This window comes from Eschrichtius robustus, chromosome X, assembly GCF_028021215.1.
Source record: "Eschrichtius robustus isolate mEscRob2 chromosome X, mEscRob2.pri, whole genome shotgun sequence".
Classification (NCBI taxonomy): Eukaryota; Metazoa; Chordata; class Mammalia; order Artiodactyla; family Eschrichtiidae; genus Eschrichtius; species Eschrichtius robustus.
Genome location: NC_090845.1, coordinates 29445404 through 29463567, shown reverse-complemented (window position 1 = coordinate 29463567; position 18164 = coordinate 29445404). Strand labels below are relative to the sequence as shown.

At 38.9% G+C, this 18164-nt stretch overlaps 1 protein-coding gene across 4 annotated transcripts in view; it reads left to right on the top strand.

Annotated features, from left to right (window-relative positions):
• DMD (dystrophin) overlaps positions 1-18164 on the top strand; it is a 1739631-nt gene that overhangs the window by 1489128 nt on the left and 232339 nt on the right. For all 4 annotated transcript variants that reach the window (XM_068533306.1, XM_068533307.1, XM_068533305.1 and 1 more), the window contains one exon: positions 15349-15409. In XM_068533306.1, coding sequence (XP_068389407.1) covers positions 15349-15409 — 61 coding nt within the window. The remainder of the gene's footprint in view (positions 1-15348; positions 15410-18164) is intronic.

Below are 18164 nucleotides of genomic sequence, written 5' to 3'. Positions count from 1 at the left end.
GGAATAGGAATACAAAAAATGTTGAGCTCTTAACACTGAGGAAAGCATCTCACATGGATTAACCTGTTTAATCCTCACACCAACCCTGTAAACTAAGGAATATTATTGTCTCCACTTCACAGAAGAGAAAATTGAGACGGGAGAAGTTTAATCACATATTCAAGTTCACACTTGTAACCATTATGGATTATCAGCTTCAGAGAAGGGGTTCCAGGGACTAGTGAGTGGCAACCCACAAGTCTCAACTGCATATACTAAAGGGGATAATCCCCATTAACTCTTTGGATGATAGTAGAGGAAGTGGCTAGTAGCAATTGGAGGAGACTTGGCTTGCGAATATTTTTCTATTCTTTAATCTCTCTGATGTTCTTTCTTCTCTCTCTCACCCTCTCCCCCTCCCCCTCCCTCCTCCTCCCCTTCTTCCTCCCTTGCTCTCTCGCCCTCTCGCCCTCTCGCCCTCTCGCCCTCTCGCCCTCTCGCTCTTGCCCTCCTATATGAGAATGGAAAGTTTCTATTGTCATACTTCCGGGTCTACAGGTCAACTATAGTTCAGGTGGTCTAGATAGTTTGACTGGGGAGCTCTGCTTCAGGCTGCAGGTTGGCTAGGTTTGATCTATGGGTTGGCTGCTGGATCAGTTCAGATTGTCTCTAAATGTGGTGGGTTTTGAGGCCCAGGCTGAAGGATCAGAGGCCACCTGGGGCATGTGCTCATGGCAGCTCACCAGAGCGTAGGAGCACAAGCTTCTGTTCATATCATGTCTGCTGAAGCCCCATTGGCCAAAGCAAATCATACGGTCAAGCCCAAGGACAAGGGGCCGGGACGCACACTCTGCCAGCCCCGTGGCTCTGACTAAGGTATAGATATTTAATTCTTTTACAGTGGAGTAAAGAATTGAGGCCACAATGTAATCTCTCCCACCCTCTTATTGCTTTTATTGCTATCATATTCTGAGCTCTTTCTCACTCTTATCTTGCCTCCTAAATGGATATCCATCCCATCTGTAGTCATTTGGTTTTTAATATCTGAGTGGCTCCCTACTGGCTCAGGTTTCAAATTGTACTTTCCTTGAAATGTCCTTGGTGCCTAATCCAGTACCATTCACACAGAGAGCGTTCAGCAGACGGTGCTGACTGCCTGCTGCCTTTTAAAAGCACATCTGGAGAGATGCTAAACGCACCTGGCAACGTGGCGCTCACTTGTTCGTAACCTGGCTAACCCAGGCGGCCTAAAGACTGCAGCCGCCTTTACCCAGAGGAAAGCTCTGTGCTAACACGGTCAGCCAATTCTGTTAGAAGTTATTCAGAAGTTCCATGAGTCAGTCATGGCTCGATTTATATAGGCACCTATCCTCCTATATGGGGCCTTATGAGGCTTGATTTCTTTTCTTACTGTCTTAATAATCACAGTGAGGTTCCTGGAGTTTTGTATAAGTCAGTTTGAAGGAGCTTTTCTCTCGAGTAATGGCACCAAATATTGGTTATTAGACTTTGCGGGACTGTGCAGCCAGCAGCGCTGGATGTCAGACATAGTGTTTATCTCCACAACTCAGTCACCTTGCCAAGCAGTTTAGTATGAACTCTTGACTTCCCAGATCAAATGTCAGCCTGATATTCTAAATGACAGATCCCACGGTGTGATATTCTGTCCACCATACGCGATGGTCTCAGAGCTGTGTTATCTGTCTGACAGCTCATATAATATTTACAGGTTGTTATTCGTGAGGAATTTTAGTTAGCCATAAAGATTTTCACAGCTATGGCAGACATTAGAGGTCTCATTCATCACTCTTGTGACCTTCCCCTCTGGAATGTAGCCCATCTGTCTTGGCTGTTGAAATCTTTATGGAAAATCTGCCCATCTTTGAAAGTTTAGTAAGTGATCTTAAAGTTTTCATTGAATCTTTACTTTTGATATATGATATAGACATATAAAATACTATTCTTATTTTAATGTTTTGGAAAGTGTTAAATTTAACTTGGCCTTTCATTTAAATGACAGAATACTTACTCTTGCTACAGGAACTATATGGATCACATCAAAAGAGAATAGAAATCATACAGAAAGCAAATGCAGTGGGGAAAAATGACATATATACATGTACATGTGGCATTGATAACTACATGAAAACTGAAACACTGTATTATAATCTTGATTATGACCTTAGGATATAAAAAAAGGTAGAAATAAGTTTCATGGAATTTATTATTAGAAAGAAGACCCTAAACAAATTGCATAAAGAAACAAATCAAATGGGCTGGTTTACAGGACAGGAGAGAGGCATGACTAACCCTCAGATACTCCCCCTCTGCATTTACGTTATCCTCGTTTCATACACAGCTTCTCAAATGCTTGGTTAGAACCTAATCCTGCTACTTCCCCTCTGTCTACCTGCTCCATCAGCTTGTATGATCTGGTTTGGCCTTCACCACTCTTTTTTATTTTTATTTTTTAAACATCTTTATTGAAGTATAATTGCTTTACAATGTTGTGTTAGTTGCTGCTGTATAACAAAGTGAATCAGCTATACATATACATATATCCCCATATCTCCTCCCTCTTGCGCCTCCCTCCCACCCTCCCTATCCCATCCCTCTGGGTGGACACAAAGCACCGAGCTGATCTCCCTGTGCTATGCGGCTGCTTCCCACTAGCTATCTATTTTACGTTTGGTAGTGTATATATGTCCGTGCCACTCTCTCACTTCGTCCCAGCTTACCGTTCCCCCTCCCCGTGTCCTCAAGTCCATTCTCTAGTAGGTCTGCGTCTTTATTCCTGTCTAGCCCCTAGGTTCGTCAGAACCTTTTTTTTTTTTTTTTTTTTTTTTTTTTTTTACATCCCATATACATGTGTTAGCATACAGTATTTGTTTTTCTCTTTCTGACTTACTTCACTCTGTATGACAGGCTCTAGGTCCATCCACCTCACTACAAATAACTCAATTTCGTTTCTTTTTATGGCTGAGTAATATTCCGTTGTATATATGTGCCACATCTTCTTTATCCATTCATCTGTAGATGGACACTTAGGTTGCTTCCATGTCCTGGCTATTGTAAATAGTGCTGCAATGAACATTGTGGTACATGACTCTTTTTGAATTATGGTTTTCTCAGGGTATATGCCCAGTAGTGGGATTGCTGGGTCGTATGGTAGTTCTATTTTTAGTTTTTTAAGGAACCTCCATACTGTTCTCCATAGTGGCTGTATCAGTTTACATTCCCACCAGCAGTTCTTTGCAGCTTTTCTATTGCCACCACCATTTTGGTGCATTCCCCAGGGTACAGTTCTCTTAACAGCCTTCTTTCCTTAAAGAGTCCAGCCATTTTTATAGCTTCAGCTACCATACTTACAGTACTTACAGTCTTGTTCTTTCACTGAGTTTCAGTGAAAAGACCCACCTTACAAATATTTTAACCTAAACACATAATTTATCTGAAATTCATCTCCCAGTTTATTTTTCCTGTCAGTGAAACTCCCAATTGCCTACTAAGTCTCAGAAGTATAGAGTCATCTATGATTTCTCACTTTCACTGGGCACCAAATTCACTTCTGAACTACTTCTCGAACTCCACTCTCCTACCTCTAATCCACTGTATATAGCACCACAAGAACCATCTTCTTATCTTTTCATCATCAGAATGCTCTGATTATAAAATATTCTATGACCCTCTATTTCCCATTGTATCATATATGAACTAATCTGTTCATCATTCACGCTGGTGAATAGTGGACAAGTGGTCTACCTAAGAATGAAGATTCTGTTGGGCAGATGGCATTGGTCTAAGCAGACAGAGATGAAGAAAGAAGTACCAGAAGCCTAGGCAGTTAGATAATGTTCAAAGGCATTTCTCTCTGCCACACTTTATACTGTATGAGGCACATTAATAGTAGTTAAGAGTGGATCCAAAGGTTAAAGACCAATGCTGCCCAGTTGAGGCAGAGAGATTGATTCCAGGATTACTGTCATTCAGACAACATCCCATAAGTATGTGATTACAAACATGATTTGTATGGTAATTAACATTTTGCAAAGCAATTTTATATCCATTTTCTCATTTTATCCTGATAACATTTTGGTAAGGGAGATATCATTATTCCCATTTTGCATATAAGAAAAATAAGGCTTAGGGAGAAAACAAGACTTGCTTCAGATCGTGCAATGACGGTGGAGTCAGGACTCAAGTACAGTCCTTCTGAATATGTGTTCTGGACACCCTTAGTGATCCAGATACCCCTCAGGACTCTAGGTTGGGATTTGAGATAGAAAGCCACTGTGCTGAATGCCTTTCTGAGCTCAAAAAGTTTATAAGCTATCATGGAAAGAGGGGATGTGAAACGCATGTTCTCAAATAGTCCACTGTATCATGCAATATATCTAACGTGCCTTGAGAATTATACCAACTGAATGCCATTGACCTGTGGACTGTGGAGTTTTCTCTTTCCACCTTGATCAATAAAGAAAGAATCCTGTTGGCAAGAATGTCATTTGTATAAAATGGCTTTAAAATGTTCCTCTCCTTGAATCAAGTAAATATGCTTCTAGGAATTTTGCTTAAGAAAATTAACAAAAATGTGTGCAAAGGTTTCTCTACAAAGATGTTCATTGCAGCCTTACTCATATCAGTGAAAAACTGGAAACAAGCTAAATATTCCCAAAGAGGGAACTTCTTCAATAAATCATGGTACTTCCATTAATGGAATACTATTCAGCCATTTAAAATGTAAGCCAGGAATGATGTGAGCAACCATAGATGGTTTGAGTGGGTGAGAGTGGTTCAGTTAGAAGCAGGTTTGCCTGAACGTAACAGAAAACTCAAATAACAATGGCTTACACAAAGTAGGGGTTTATAAGTTTCTCACATAGAAATCCAGAGAGAAACCGGAATGATAACTGCATATTCGTCAGGAACGCAGATTTCTCATATCTTTTCCTCAGTCATTCTTAGTGCATAGCTCCTGTAGCATAAGTTGTCGGAGTCCTGCCCATATCCCCTCTTGCATTCACCATGCCCAGGCTCACCAAGCCTGGGCTTCCAGCTACACATACCTGTGACTCTGCCTTTAGGGCCTTCTTCTCTGGCCGTCAGAACCTGCTCATCAGCACGAGGGGCAGGCCAGAAGTGCCAGGGAGTTAAAGACTCCCCATACTCCAGGAATAGCCCTCAAGCAATAGTAGATAAGTTCCCCGTTCCCCTGGGGGGTACGAGGGATAACTCTTCAGTGTGTTCTACACTGAAGCCCCAGCTGCACTGGGCCCCAGGTGTCCGAAGCAGTAATGCAGACTTTATCAGCTTTCCTCCCTTCCCTGTCTCACTTACGGCTCTTCTACCAGTGCTTCCCTAAATCATGGCTCAAACTCATTGCACTCATATCCTTGTCTCTGTCTACTTCTGGGGAACTGCAACAAAGACGGCTTCTGTTCTCCTGGTTACTGTAACTCTGGACATCATGACATCTAAGGCAGGAAGAAAGAGGATGGGAAAAGGGCAAAGCTGCCTTTCAATTTAGTCAGCCACCTTTAAAGAACTTTCCCGGAAGCCTCACCTGAATATCCTCAAGTGACATTCATAAGCCTTGGGAACATTGCTGTACCCAGCAGTTAGAAATTCTGTTACCAAGGAAGAGGAGACCTGGTGGCAATCCTAGATACACTCGTCACTAGCTGTGTGACCGTTTACTAGCTGGGTTAGTTTACTGACCATTTCTGAGCATCAGTTTCTTTATGTGCAACAATGGAATAGCGTGACCACGGAGGGTGTTTGGAAGGATTACATTAAGAAACATACAGTGCGTGGTACAGAGTAGACAGGCGACAGCTTTGTTTTCTCCATGTCCTGAATCATCTGACTTCGGTTCGAGTAATAAACCAAAATTGGGATATAATACTTACTGACTTATGACCTTAGATGTGTCATTCCATGTGATCTTAACTCTTTCATCCTCTGCAAAATAAAAATAATAATAATACCCACATCACAGGTCACTCAGTATCAAATAAGCTAGTTGAGGTCATGTTTCAGGCACGGAAGGGGTTTTCCTTTCTCCCCCACCCCCTCCATCACTTCCTCTAGATCAAGAATTCTCAACGGGAGTGATATTGCCCCCAAGGGGTCAAAAATTGGTTTTTGGGGGGATGTAAAAATCTTACTCTTTATATGTAGAGCACAGATACATACAATACAGAAACAGATGTCTATACAGTATATCTGTGGCATAGGGTGATCAGGAGCAAAAATGTCTAAAAAGATACCTGGAGCTGGGGGCACATAGTGGCAAAAGGTCGAGAAACGTTGCTCTAGAGTCAATCTTCATAGACTGTGTCCATAAAACCATTCCTGGAATTTGCGTACATCTGAGGAGCCAAGTGCCAGTGGCTAGTTGATCCTCCCTAGTGCCTTTTTCATAACCCCGTAGGTGAGGTTTCTCTGTTGTCCCCAGGGAATGCTGTATTTTAATTATTTTTATAAACTGCCCCCACTTTCTTTTGACCCAAGTATGTTATTAAACTACAAATCCACCAAATATAAAAGTAGACAGCAGAAGCAAGAAGGACTACGGTCCTGCAGCCTGTGGAACAAAAACCTCATTCACAGAAACATAGACAAGATGAAAAGGCAGAGGGATGTGTACCAGATGAAGGAACAAGATAAAACCCCAGAAAAACAACTAAATGAAGTGGAGATAGGCAACCTTCCAGAAAAAGAATTCAGAATAATGATAGTGAAGACGATCCAGGACCTCGGAAAAAGAATGGAGGCAAAGATCGAGAAGATGCAAGAAATGTTTAACAAAGACCTAGAAGAATTAAAGAACAAACAAACAGAGATGAACAATACAATAACTGAAATGAAAACTACAGTAGAAGGAATCAGTAGCAGAACAACTGAGGCAGAAGAACGGATAAGTGACCTGGAAGACAGAATGGTGGAATTCACTGCTGCGGAACAGAAGAAAGAAGAAAGAATGAAAAGAAATGAAGACAGCCTAAGAGACCTCTGGGACAACATTAAACGCAACAACATTCGCATTACAGGGGTCCCAGAAGGAGGAGAGAGAGAGAAAGGACCAGAGAAAATATTTGAAGAGATGATAGTCGAAAACTTCGGAACATGGGAAAGGAAATAGCCACCCAAGTCCAGGAAGCGCAGAGAGTCCCATACAGGATAAACCCAAGGAGAAACACGCCGAGACACATAGTAATCAAAGTGGCAAAAATTATTGAAAGCAGCAAGGGAAAAACGACAAATAACATACAAGGGAACTCCCATAAGGCTAACAGCTGATTTCTCAGCAGAAACTCTACAAGCCAGAAGGGAGTGGCATGATATACTTAAAGTGATGAAAGGGAAGAACCTACAACCAAGATGACTCTACCCGGCAAGGATCTCATTCAGATTTGATGGAGAAATCAAAGGCTTTACAGACAAGCAAAAGCTAAGAGAATTCAGCACCACCAAACCAGCTCTACAACAAATGCTAAAGGAACTTCTCTAAGTCGGAAACACAAGAGAAGAAAAGGACCTACAAAAACAAACCCAAAACAATTAAGAAAATGGTCATAGGAACATACATATCGATAATTACCTTAAATGTGAATGGATTAAATGCTCCAACCAAAAGACACAGGCTTGCTGAATGGCTACAAAAACAAGACCCATATATATGCTGTCTACAAGAGACCCACTTCAGACCTAGGGGCACATACAGACTGAAAGTGAGGAGATGGAAAAAGATACTCCATGCAAATGGAAATCAAAAGAAAGCTGGAGTAGCTATACTCATATCAGATAAAATAGACTTTAAAATAAAGAATGTTACAAGAGACAAGGAAGGACACTACATAATGATCAAGGGATCAATCCAAGAAGAAGATATAACAATTATAAATAGATACGCACCCAACATAGGAGCACCTCAATACATAAGGCAACTGCTAACAGCTACAAAAGAGGAAATCAACACTAACACAGTAATAGTGGGGGACTTTAACACCTCATTTACACCAATGGACAGATCATCCAAAATGAACATAAATAAGGAAACAGAAGCTTTAAATGACACAGTAGACCAGATAGATTTAATTGATATTTATAGGACATTCCATCCAAAAACAGCAGATTACACGTTCTTCTCAAGTGTGCACGGAACATTCTCCAGGATAGATCGCATCTTGGGTCACAAATCAAGCCTCAGTAAATTTAAGAAAATTGAAATCATATCAAGCATCTTTTCTGACCACAATGCTATGAGATTACAAATGAATTACAGGGGAAAAAACATGAAAAACACAAACACATGGAGGCTTAACAGTACGTTACTAAGTAACCAAGAGATCACTGAAGAAATCAAAGAGGAAATCAAAAAATACCTACAGACAAATGACAATGAAAACACGATGATCCAAAGCCTATGGGATGCAGCAAAAGCAGTTCTAAGAGGGAAGTTTATAGCTATACAAGCCTACCTCAAGGAACAAGAAAAATCTCAAGTAAACAATCTAACCTTACACCTAAAGGAACTAGAGAAAGAAGAACAAACAAAACCCAAAGTTTGCAGAAGGAAAGAAATCATAAAGATCAGAGCAGAAATAAATGAAATAGAAACAAAGAAGACAATAGCAAAGATCAATAAAACTACAAGCTGGTTCTTTGAGACGATAAACAAAGTTGATAAACCATTAGGCAGACTCATCAAGAAAAGGAGGGAGAGGACTCAAATCAATAAAATCAGAAATGAAAAAGGAGAAGTTACAACAGACACCACAGAAATACAAAGCATCCTAAGAGACTACTACAAGCAACTCTATGCCAATAAAATGGACAACCTGGAAGAAATGGACAAATTCTTAGAAAGGTATAACCTTCCAAGACTGAACCAGGAAGAAACAGAAAATATGAACAGACCAATCACAAGTAATGAAATTGAAACTGTGATTAAAAATCTTCCAACAAACAAAAGTCCAGGACCAGATGGCTTCACAGGTGAATTCTATCAAACATTTAGAGAAGAGCTAACACCCATCCTTCTCAAACTCTTCCAAAATATTGTGGAGGAAGGAACACTCCCAAACTCATTCTATGAGGCCACCATCACCCTGATACCAAAACCAGACAAAGATACTACAAAAAAGAAAATTACAGACCAATATCACTGATGAATATAGATGCAAAAATCCTCAACAAAATACTAGCAAACAGAATCCACCAACACATTAAAAGGATCATACACCACGATCAAGTGGGATTTATCCCAGGGATGCAAGAATTCTTCAATATACGTAAATCAATCAATGCGATACACCATATTAACAAATTGAAGGAGAAAAACCATATGATCATCTCAATAGATGCAGAAAAAGCTTTTGACAAAATTCAACACCCATTTCTGATAAAAACTCTCCAGAAAGTGGGCATAGAGGGAACCTAACTCAACATAATAAAGGCCATATATGACAAACCCACAGCAAACATCATTCTCAATGGTGAAAAACTGAAAGCATTTCCTCTAAGATCAGGAACGAGACAAGGATGTCCACTCTCGCCACTGTTATTCAACATAGTTCTGGAAGTCCTAGCCACGGCAATCAGAGAAGAAAAAGAAATAAAAGGAATACAAATTGGAAAAGAAGAAGTAAAGCTGTCACTGTTTGCAGATGACATGATACTATACATAGAGAATCCTAAAGATGCCACCAGAAAACTACTAGAGCTAATCAATGAATTTGGTAAAGTAGCAGGATACAAAACTAATGCACAGAAATCTCTTGCATTCCTATACACTAATGATGAAAAATCTGAAAGGGAAATTAAGGAAACACTTCCATTTACCATTGCAACAAAAAGAATAAAATACCTAGGAATAAACCTACCTAGGGAGACAAAAGACCTGTATGCAGAAAACTATAAGACACTGATGAAAGAAATTAAAGATGAGACCAACAGATGGAGAGATATATCATGTTCTTGGATTGGAAGAATCAATATTGTGAAAATGACTATACTACCCAAAGCAATCTACAGATTCAGTGCAATCCCTATCAAATTACCAATGGCATTTTTTACGGAACTAGAACAAAAAAATCTTAAAATTTGTATGGAGACACAAAAGACCCCGAATAGCCAAAGCAGTTTTGAGGGGAAAAAAATGGAGCTGGAGGAATGAGACTCCCTGACTTCAGACTATGCTACAAAGCTACAGTAATCAAGACAATATGGTACTGGCACAAAAACAGAAACATAGATCAATGGAACAAGATAGAAAGCCCAGAGATAAACCCACGCACCTATGGTCAACTAATCTATGACAAAGGAGGCAAGGATATACAGTGGAGAAAAGACAGTCTGTTCAACAAGTGGTGCTGGGAAAACTGGACAGCTACATGTCAAAGAATGAAATTAGAACACTCCCTAACACCATACACAAAAATAAACTCAAAAGGGATTCGAGACCTAAATGTAAGACCAGACACTATAAAACTCTTAGAGGAAAGCATAGGAAGAACACTCTGTGACATAAATCACAGCAAGATCTGTTTTGATCCACCTCCTAGAGTAGTGGAAATAAAAACAAAAATAAACAAATGGGACCTAATGAAACTTCAAAGCTTTTGCACAGCAAAGGACACCATAAACAAGACGAAAAGACAACCCTCAGAATGGGCGAAAATATTTGCAAACGAATCAATGGACAATGGATTAATCTCCAAAATATATAAACAGCTCATGCAGCTCAATATTAAAAAAACAAACAACCCAATCCAAAAATGGGCAGAAGACATAAATAGACATTTCTCCAAAGAGGATATACATATGTCCAAGAAGCACATGAAAAGCTGCTCAACATCACTAATTATTAGAGAAATGCAAATCAAAACTACAATGAGGTATCACCTCACACCAGTTAGAATGGGCATCATCAGAAAGTCTACAAACAACAAATGCTGGAGAGGGTGTGGAGAAAAGGGAACCGTCTTGCACTGTTGGTGGGAATGTAAATTGATACAGCCACTATGGAGAACAGTATGGAGGTTCCTTAAAAAACTAAAAATAGAATTACCATAAGATCCAGCAATCCCACTACTGGGCATAGACCCAGAGAAAACCATAATTCAAAAAGACACATGCACCCCAATGTTCATTGCAGCACTATTTACAATAGCCAGGACATGGAAACAACGTAAGTGTCCATTGACAGATGAATGGATATAGAAGATGTGGTACATATATACAATGGAATATTACTCAGCCATCAAAAGGAACGAAACTGAGTTATTTGTAGTGAGGTGGATGGACCTAGTGTCTGTCATACAGAGTGAAATAAGTCAGAAAGAGAAAAACAAATATCGTATATTAACACATATTTGTGGAACCTAGAAAAATGGTACAGATGAACCGGTTTGTAGGGCAGATATTGAGACACAGATGTAGAGAACAGATGTATGGACACCAAGGGGGGAAAGCGGCAGGGTGGTGGGGGTGGTGGTGGGATGAATTGGGCGATTGGGATTGACATATATACACTGATGTGTATAAAACTCGTGACTAATAAGGACCTGCTGTATAAAAAAATAAATAAAATTAAATTAAAAAATTAAAAAAGAAAAGTAGAAAGATTAATGAATGTATGAGGGTCTGAGTTCCAGTGAGTGCTCTTTTGACACGGTTTAAATGATATTAGCATTCTTCTTCATTTTCTGGTTAGGCCCGTGTGTCGATTAAAACATGGCTTAACACCGGGGTGCGTCACTTGGCCCATTCTGTTCATCATGCATTAGAATGTGGTTGAAATAAGAACTTCCCTTAAACACTGGAGCCTGTGTATGAGATTTTCAAAAATACCTTGGGCACAATATTGAATCCTGTCACCTCGAGGGAGGAAAAGCATTTGAAGGGAGAACTGCTACCCTTTCTTGCTCTTAATAACATGCTGCATCTGTAACGCAAGGGGAAATTCAGAGGTTGGTTTTGGAATAAATAAACTCGTACGTGGTTTGCTATTTAAATTCAGTAGAGAATACCCCACGGTGCTGTTGCCATATGATAATGGATGATTTTTACACTCGAGAATCTGAATCACAAAGCTGCATTGGAATTACGTATAGCGGTTATAGAAACATCTGTGTAAGAAAATACCAAAGGACAGCATAGTGTCCTAAAAACTATTTGCCAATAAATCTGCTTTTGATGGGCTACTAAAAATGGCCACATCAGGCATAAGAGACGTGTGCGTGTCTATCGCGTAGGCTAGCTTTGTGAAGGATGACAAGCTTCCACTGGTACACTGAGATAAGAAACAGCTGTTGGGTGGGAGGGAGGGAGATGCAAGAGGGAAGAGAAATGGGAACATATTGTATATGTATAACTGATTCACTTTGTTATAAAGCAGAAGCTAACACACCATTGTAAGGCAATTATACTTCAATAAAGATGTTTAAAAGAAATAATAAAATAAAAAAAAATAAATACCAAAAAAAAAAAAAAAAAAGAAACAGCTGTTATTGGCATTGGCATTTCTCCAAGAAATGAAATGATAATTCTGGGACACACTTATGAGAGTTACCATATATTGGATCAACTTTTGAATATATGCAAGACCAGAATCATCTGGCAGCCCCAAGCGAAATTGCCCAACAACCGTTTAACAGTCTCCTGAGAAGGGGCACTGATTCCAATCGCATAGAACCATCGTCCGATTGTGTGTCGCTTCTAAAGCAAGTAGCTCCAGTGTGTGTCTGTGGTAGTGATGGAGCAGGGGAGGATTGGGGGAAGGCTGTGGTTATTTTTCTTTTTTTATTGCTTCAAGGACATTTTTTAGTGTAAAATTTCAGACCTTCAAATGATGACTGCAAAGCAGTTGCTTAGGTGCATTTATAAACTGTGAATCAAAGGGGGAAAAACATCTTTCAGCACAAAAATTTCACTGAATCTCACCATCGGATCTGTTTAATAGCTACACATAAAGGCAGAAGGCTTTTATTTTAGAAAGTAAAAAATTAACAATTTTCATATACAATTTATATACTCTATAAAAATTAACAAGAACTCCAGTTACAAAAGCTTAAAATTTCATATGGATCTGGAACTTATTTTTTGGAATTTTTAAAATTAAATCCATTCAGCTCTTTAGTTCAAGCATATTCTGACTACTTCTCTGGCATTTTGGGGGGAATTTTTTTTTCCTTTTAATGTTTAGCAATGCAAAGTCAACTATAGATACCTACAGGTCTGGCCATGAGCTCAGCGTGGCATCGTCACTTTTCTTCTATTCCTTGCTAGATTTTCTGCTTGAAGGTTGTTTCACTCAGCCGGAGCCCCCACCCCCCACCCCCCTGGGCCAACCCGGCAGCCAGTAGACCAGTTCTCTCTGAGAGACGCCTAGGAGTAATATAGGAAATGCAAACAGACTCTTCTGCTACCAGAGGACGTACTCAGCATCCTCCAAATCAGAAAGGCTTTCTGGACCATTAGAATGATAAGGAACTGGAGAAGGATAATGAGAGAAATGGTGGGGCTCAGCCCATAGTGACCTTTAAGAAAAGGATAAGCATTCTTTCTCAGTTTAGACATTCATAGACTTGGCAATACAGCCAATGAGAGCTGGACCAAATGCTCTCTGGAGTTCTCTTCTTCCTTCTGTGATGCCATGATTTTAGGAAGAGGGCACGCTGAGCAACCAGGAGCTATGATTTCTGGCTCTCCACCATGTTTCATGCTACAGAGGGCTTGGGTTTTTAGGTTTCCATAACATCAGACTCTGCCAGGCAGTTCAGAGAGTTCAGCCTAAGTCCCCAAATCAGCTCTTATTACTCTGTGAACTAATCTGGTCTAGAGAGCTGTGTCCTAGAGAAGAAAAACAGACAAGAGGAGAGTTGGGCAGAGAATGACAAAGGCAAAGGAGACAGAATAGAAAAAGAAGGACAGAGAGTTTGAAGGCAAGGGACTACTTCGAAACAGCAGATAAATGTCTTTTTTCTCCATATTAAAAATCCATCTGCCAAAATGAAAAGGTGCAATTAGGTAGCTAAATACAAATTCATGTCCTATATCTTTTAAATGACATATCGCCAAGGTACAAAGCAGCATGTCTGGTTGAAGGTTGGGTGATTCGATCCCTCTATTACTCTATATAAAACAAAGAATCTATAGTTTCATTACCCTTAAATTGTCTGGCAGTGGGCAGAGTTTTATTAGAAGCTTTTCTTTCACATTATGCAGTGTAGTCAAGGATATATTAGCTTTGATGTTTTCTTACATCTCAATACACTGTGGAGTGAATTTACTGTGAAACTAATTTAGAAGGGAGCTTTTCATAGGAGGAAACAATGGTCAACATCAGCTGTGTTTCAAATTATAAGCAGGATGAAAATTCAGGAAAGAAGGGACATACACATAAAACTGCTAGCTGTTAATAAGAATGCTTCTTATATTTATATTCTTGATGCTATTCTATGTCTCAAAAACTCCAGTTTCTTAAAACTCTGTTCAGGGGGAAGATTTTATTATTAAGGAAATGGTATAGTGTCCACTAACATGATTATTTTGTCTTAAAGAAACAAAAAACGCCATCGTATTAAACCGTATATAAAAAATATTTCAACTCTGGGAAAGAAAAAAACCCCTACAGCTTAAGCATTTAAAACACAGTTTAAAGATGACTGATTTGACTGATACACAATAAAGTCGTTATAAAACAAAGTCCCAGTATGGGAAATTTAATTTCACCTATAGGATTCATCACTCATCACCAAAGTTTTATTACACTCTAGTATCGGGTGCCATTCTCTCACTTTTGGTTATCTTTTCTAATAAGATCATGCTGGTCAGCTGACATTTTTGAGGCACCAATTAAACATGTAATCGGTAAATGAAATTGGATTCTGTTTAAACCAAATAAAGAGAAAAACAAGCATATCAGAGTGATAAGTGGAGTACTTTAGCTTCAATAACTTAGGATGTAAATATATCACAGAGGGATGTTTCAGCTGCTAAACTAATAAAACCCAGTCAATCAAATAGTAAAAGATATTGAGAAACAGCAACAGGAAGTATTATAAGAAAAGCACCCAATGGAGACACATAAGAGAAAACCCGTCAGTTTACTCTTTCAGTTTCTTACCTGCTCTGTAGGTTTAGCAGTGGAATTTTTTTTTTCTTTGCATTTATCTTTGTGCCTGAATGAGTTCAGTTTTACTTAGATTAGGATTAGAACAGCAGGTTAATCCGTCCTGTCTTCATGGGCAACTGAACAAACAGACCAATATCAGTGTAAAATTGTAATTCTGGAGATTAATGTTGTCTTTCTTGTTTGCGTGAACTTGACCTCTTGCCTTTCCCCCCCCCCCCCTTTTTCAGCTTCTGTCCAGGGTCCCTGGGAGAGAGCCATCTCACCAAACAAAGTGCCCTACTATATCAAGTAAGTTGAAAGCATCATGTTCTTAAAAAAGCATTTATTGTGGCTAATATGTATATTCACAGATGAATTTATTTTTAAAACTCGACGTTAGCCTGGCCTACAATACCTAGTTCTTTCTTCCCCGAGGAAGCTGGGATAGGTAACTCATGCTAAGATTACCACTGAAAACCTGCTGATGCTACAGGGAGTCGCCTTTAGGAAAAATCCATTTAAGGCAGCATATACGCTGTGTTTTGTGATTGGAGGTGGTGTGGATTTTTCATAATAGAACGAAAAGCTGCTGATAATATTATGGATAGTGGCAATGACTATTTACAAGAACAATTTTATTTATTTAGGAGTTTTCCCACACTTCTTCTTTAGACAAAGATGGAAGATGTCTGCAGCTATCTGTACCCAAACTGTTTTAGGTGAATAAATACTTGATGTACCCAAAAGGCAGTCGGTAGCAGTTCTGGATTTGTGGAGCTGACGTGTTCATTCTTGATACGTAGCACTCAGCATTTTTCACATAGCAACAACAGAAATGATACTGTTTCCAGGGGTCATTTGTGTCAGTCAAAGGAATATAGTTCTTCGAAGCACCTTCTGCAAGATGCTGCATGAAGTACAAATTATGATACATTGGGTCACCATGGAAGAAAGAGGAGAGAGGATGTTGAGTTACTATGATACCTTAACAGTTTCTCATCAGTTGTATAATTGAGTCCAGCTTAAATTTAAGTTTCTATCGTCCACCTCAACAACAATTGAAATTAATTGGATTCATGAAATAGTCTTCAGTACCAACTTAAGTCTTCGAACTTGCTTCTGCCATAGTCTGACTAAAAATGTTAAATGTTTTTCCATTTATCAAGTCTGTTTTTATTCTTCCACTGCCCATCAATTCTTTGTAATTCAGTTCTAAAGCAATAACAGCATTCCTAGATCTTCATTACTACAGTTCTCAAGAAATTTGATTTTATGCCTCAATTTTGTTAACTCAGAAGAATGGGGGTGAGGGAACTTTTTTGGCTCTTCAAGGAGAGATACATCCTTTAGGAAAATGTGTCTTATTAAATTATACAGACAAGGTATCTCTTAACTTTAAAAATTCTCCTTCAATGTTTTGATCCTGCTTTTTAGTTTTCTTATTTTTAATTTTATCTTATTATTTTTGTTGTATATAGTTATTTAGTCACTCTAAAGTACGTGTTTTAATACCTATTTAAAATCACCCATTTTCTTAAATAATATATTGATTTGGACATGCACTATATTGCTTTACATCCGCTATATATTTCGTGGAACCATTTTGTTCAAATTCTTCCCAGTCATCTTCTATATCAGTGTCTTCGTCATTACAAATTTCCATTTCTGACTAAGATGTCAGAGACCTGCTACTCTTTCAACCCATTTATAAAACTCTCACTTTATCCAATTCCTTTATGAGCTAAAAGAATGACTCCTTTTGTAGCCAAGATTTTAGGATCACCTGAGAATCCAAGACATCTTTAAGCCATCATTCTCCAAATTATTACCTGTTTAGGGCTCATTAAGTGTCTCACACGGGATTCCTAGAGTGCCCCCCTAGTCCCACTGTCCTTTCCCTAAATATGTACCTTCTCCCTGATGTTACACCTACTACAAAAGATCCCAGTACAGTTCTGTGAAGCAGTGAAAATGAATTCGGTCCAAAAAATAAAAAGAAGACAAATTCCAGAAAAGCTGTAATTCCTCCCTGTATACTAGTTTCTTACTGCTCCTTGATGGGATCAGAGAACAGATACTCTCTATTTGTCCTCCTATTTGTCCAGTGCTCTTTCACCAACTTGAAGATCATGGTGGCAGTTTTGGTAGGGGCACAGATCTGGGAATAAGAAACCTTGACTTCGGGGGCTCTGTGATTAGTTGATTGTATGGCCTTGGGCAAGGCACTTAAGCTGTACAAACCTTGGTTTCTTATTTATAAAATAAGGAGTTGGACTAGATGATATCTAAGTTCCTTTGTAGCTGTAGGAATCAATGAGTGTGGCTCATTCCATGGTCTTGTCCAAATTCAAAAACTTTAAGATCTCAGCTTTCTTTTTCAAGAAGTTTATCTTTATTTAAAAAATTCTTTATTTTCATTATTAACACAATATAAATTCTCAGTTTAAAAATAAACATAGGAATTCCATTTTTCCACTGTGAATTAGCTTCAGATATGCCCTCTCAACCCACTCCAGTTTCTCCAGATACCCGTTTAAAGAGCTTAAATCTTGGTGTTTAATTTAGGACTATTATTCTTCCTAGTTTAATGGTAAGAAACAGAGAACAGTAGACAGGAAAATTAGTAGAAAGGTGAGTATGGAGACCTTAAAAGCCTCTGTAGTGATCAGTTCCTTGGAATGAGGGATTACCTAATTTCTCAAAGATGTCCCTGAAACTTTACGGAGATCAATTCTCTGTACGATTATAATCTACTTGAAATTAGAGATTGTACAGTTTCTCAAATATACCCCTAAAATGTTAAGCCATAATATAGGGAGAACACATGTTCAAGAAATTTACATTTTCAGTAAACAGATTATTAATGTCCTTTGTGATTTATTATTACACATTACTGTTGTCTAAAATATTCTGTTTACACTAAATGACTTTGATGTACAAGGTCCAGTGGACTTCATGCACTTGCAGATGCCATTCGTAATTTGAGATGCCTTATTGGGCCACAAATAACAATAATAGTAAGTTGATAATGACGTTATTTCAACCAGTCCCCATTCGTCCTCTT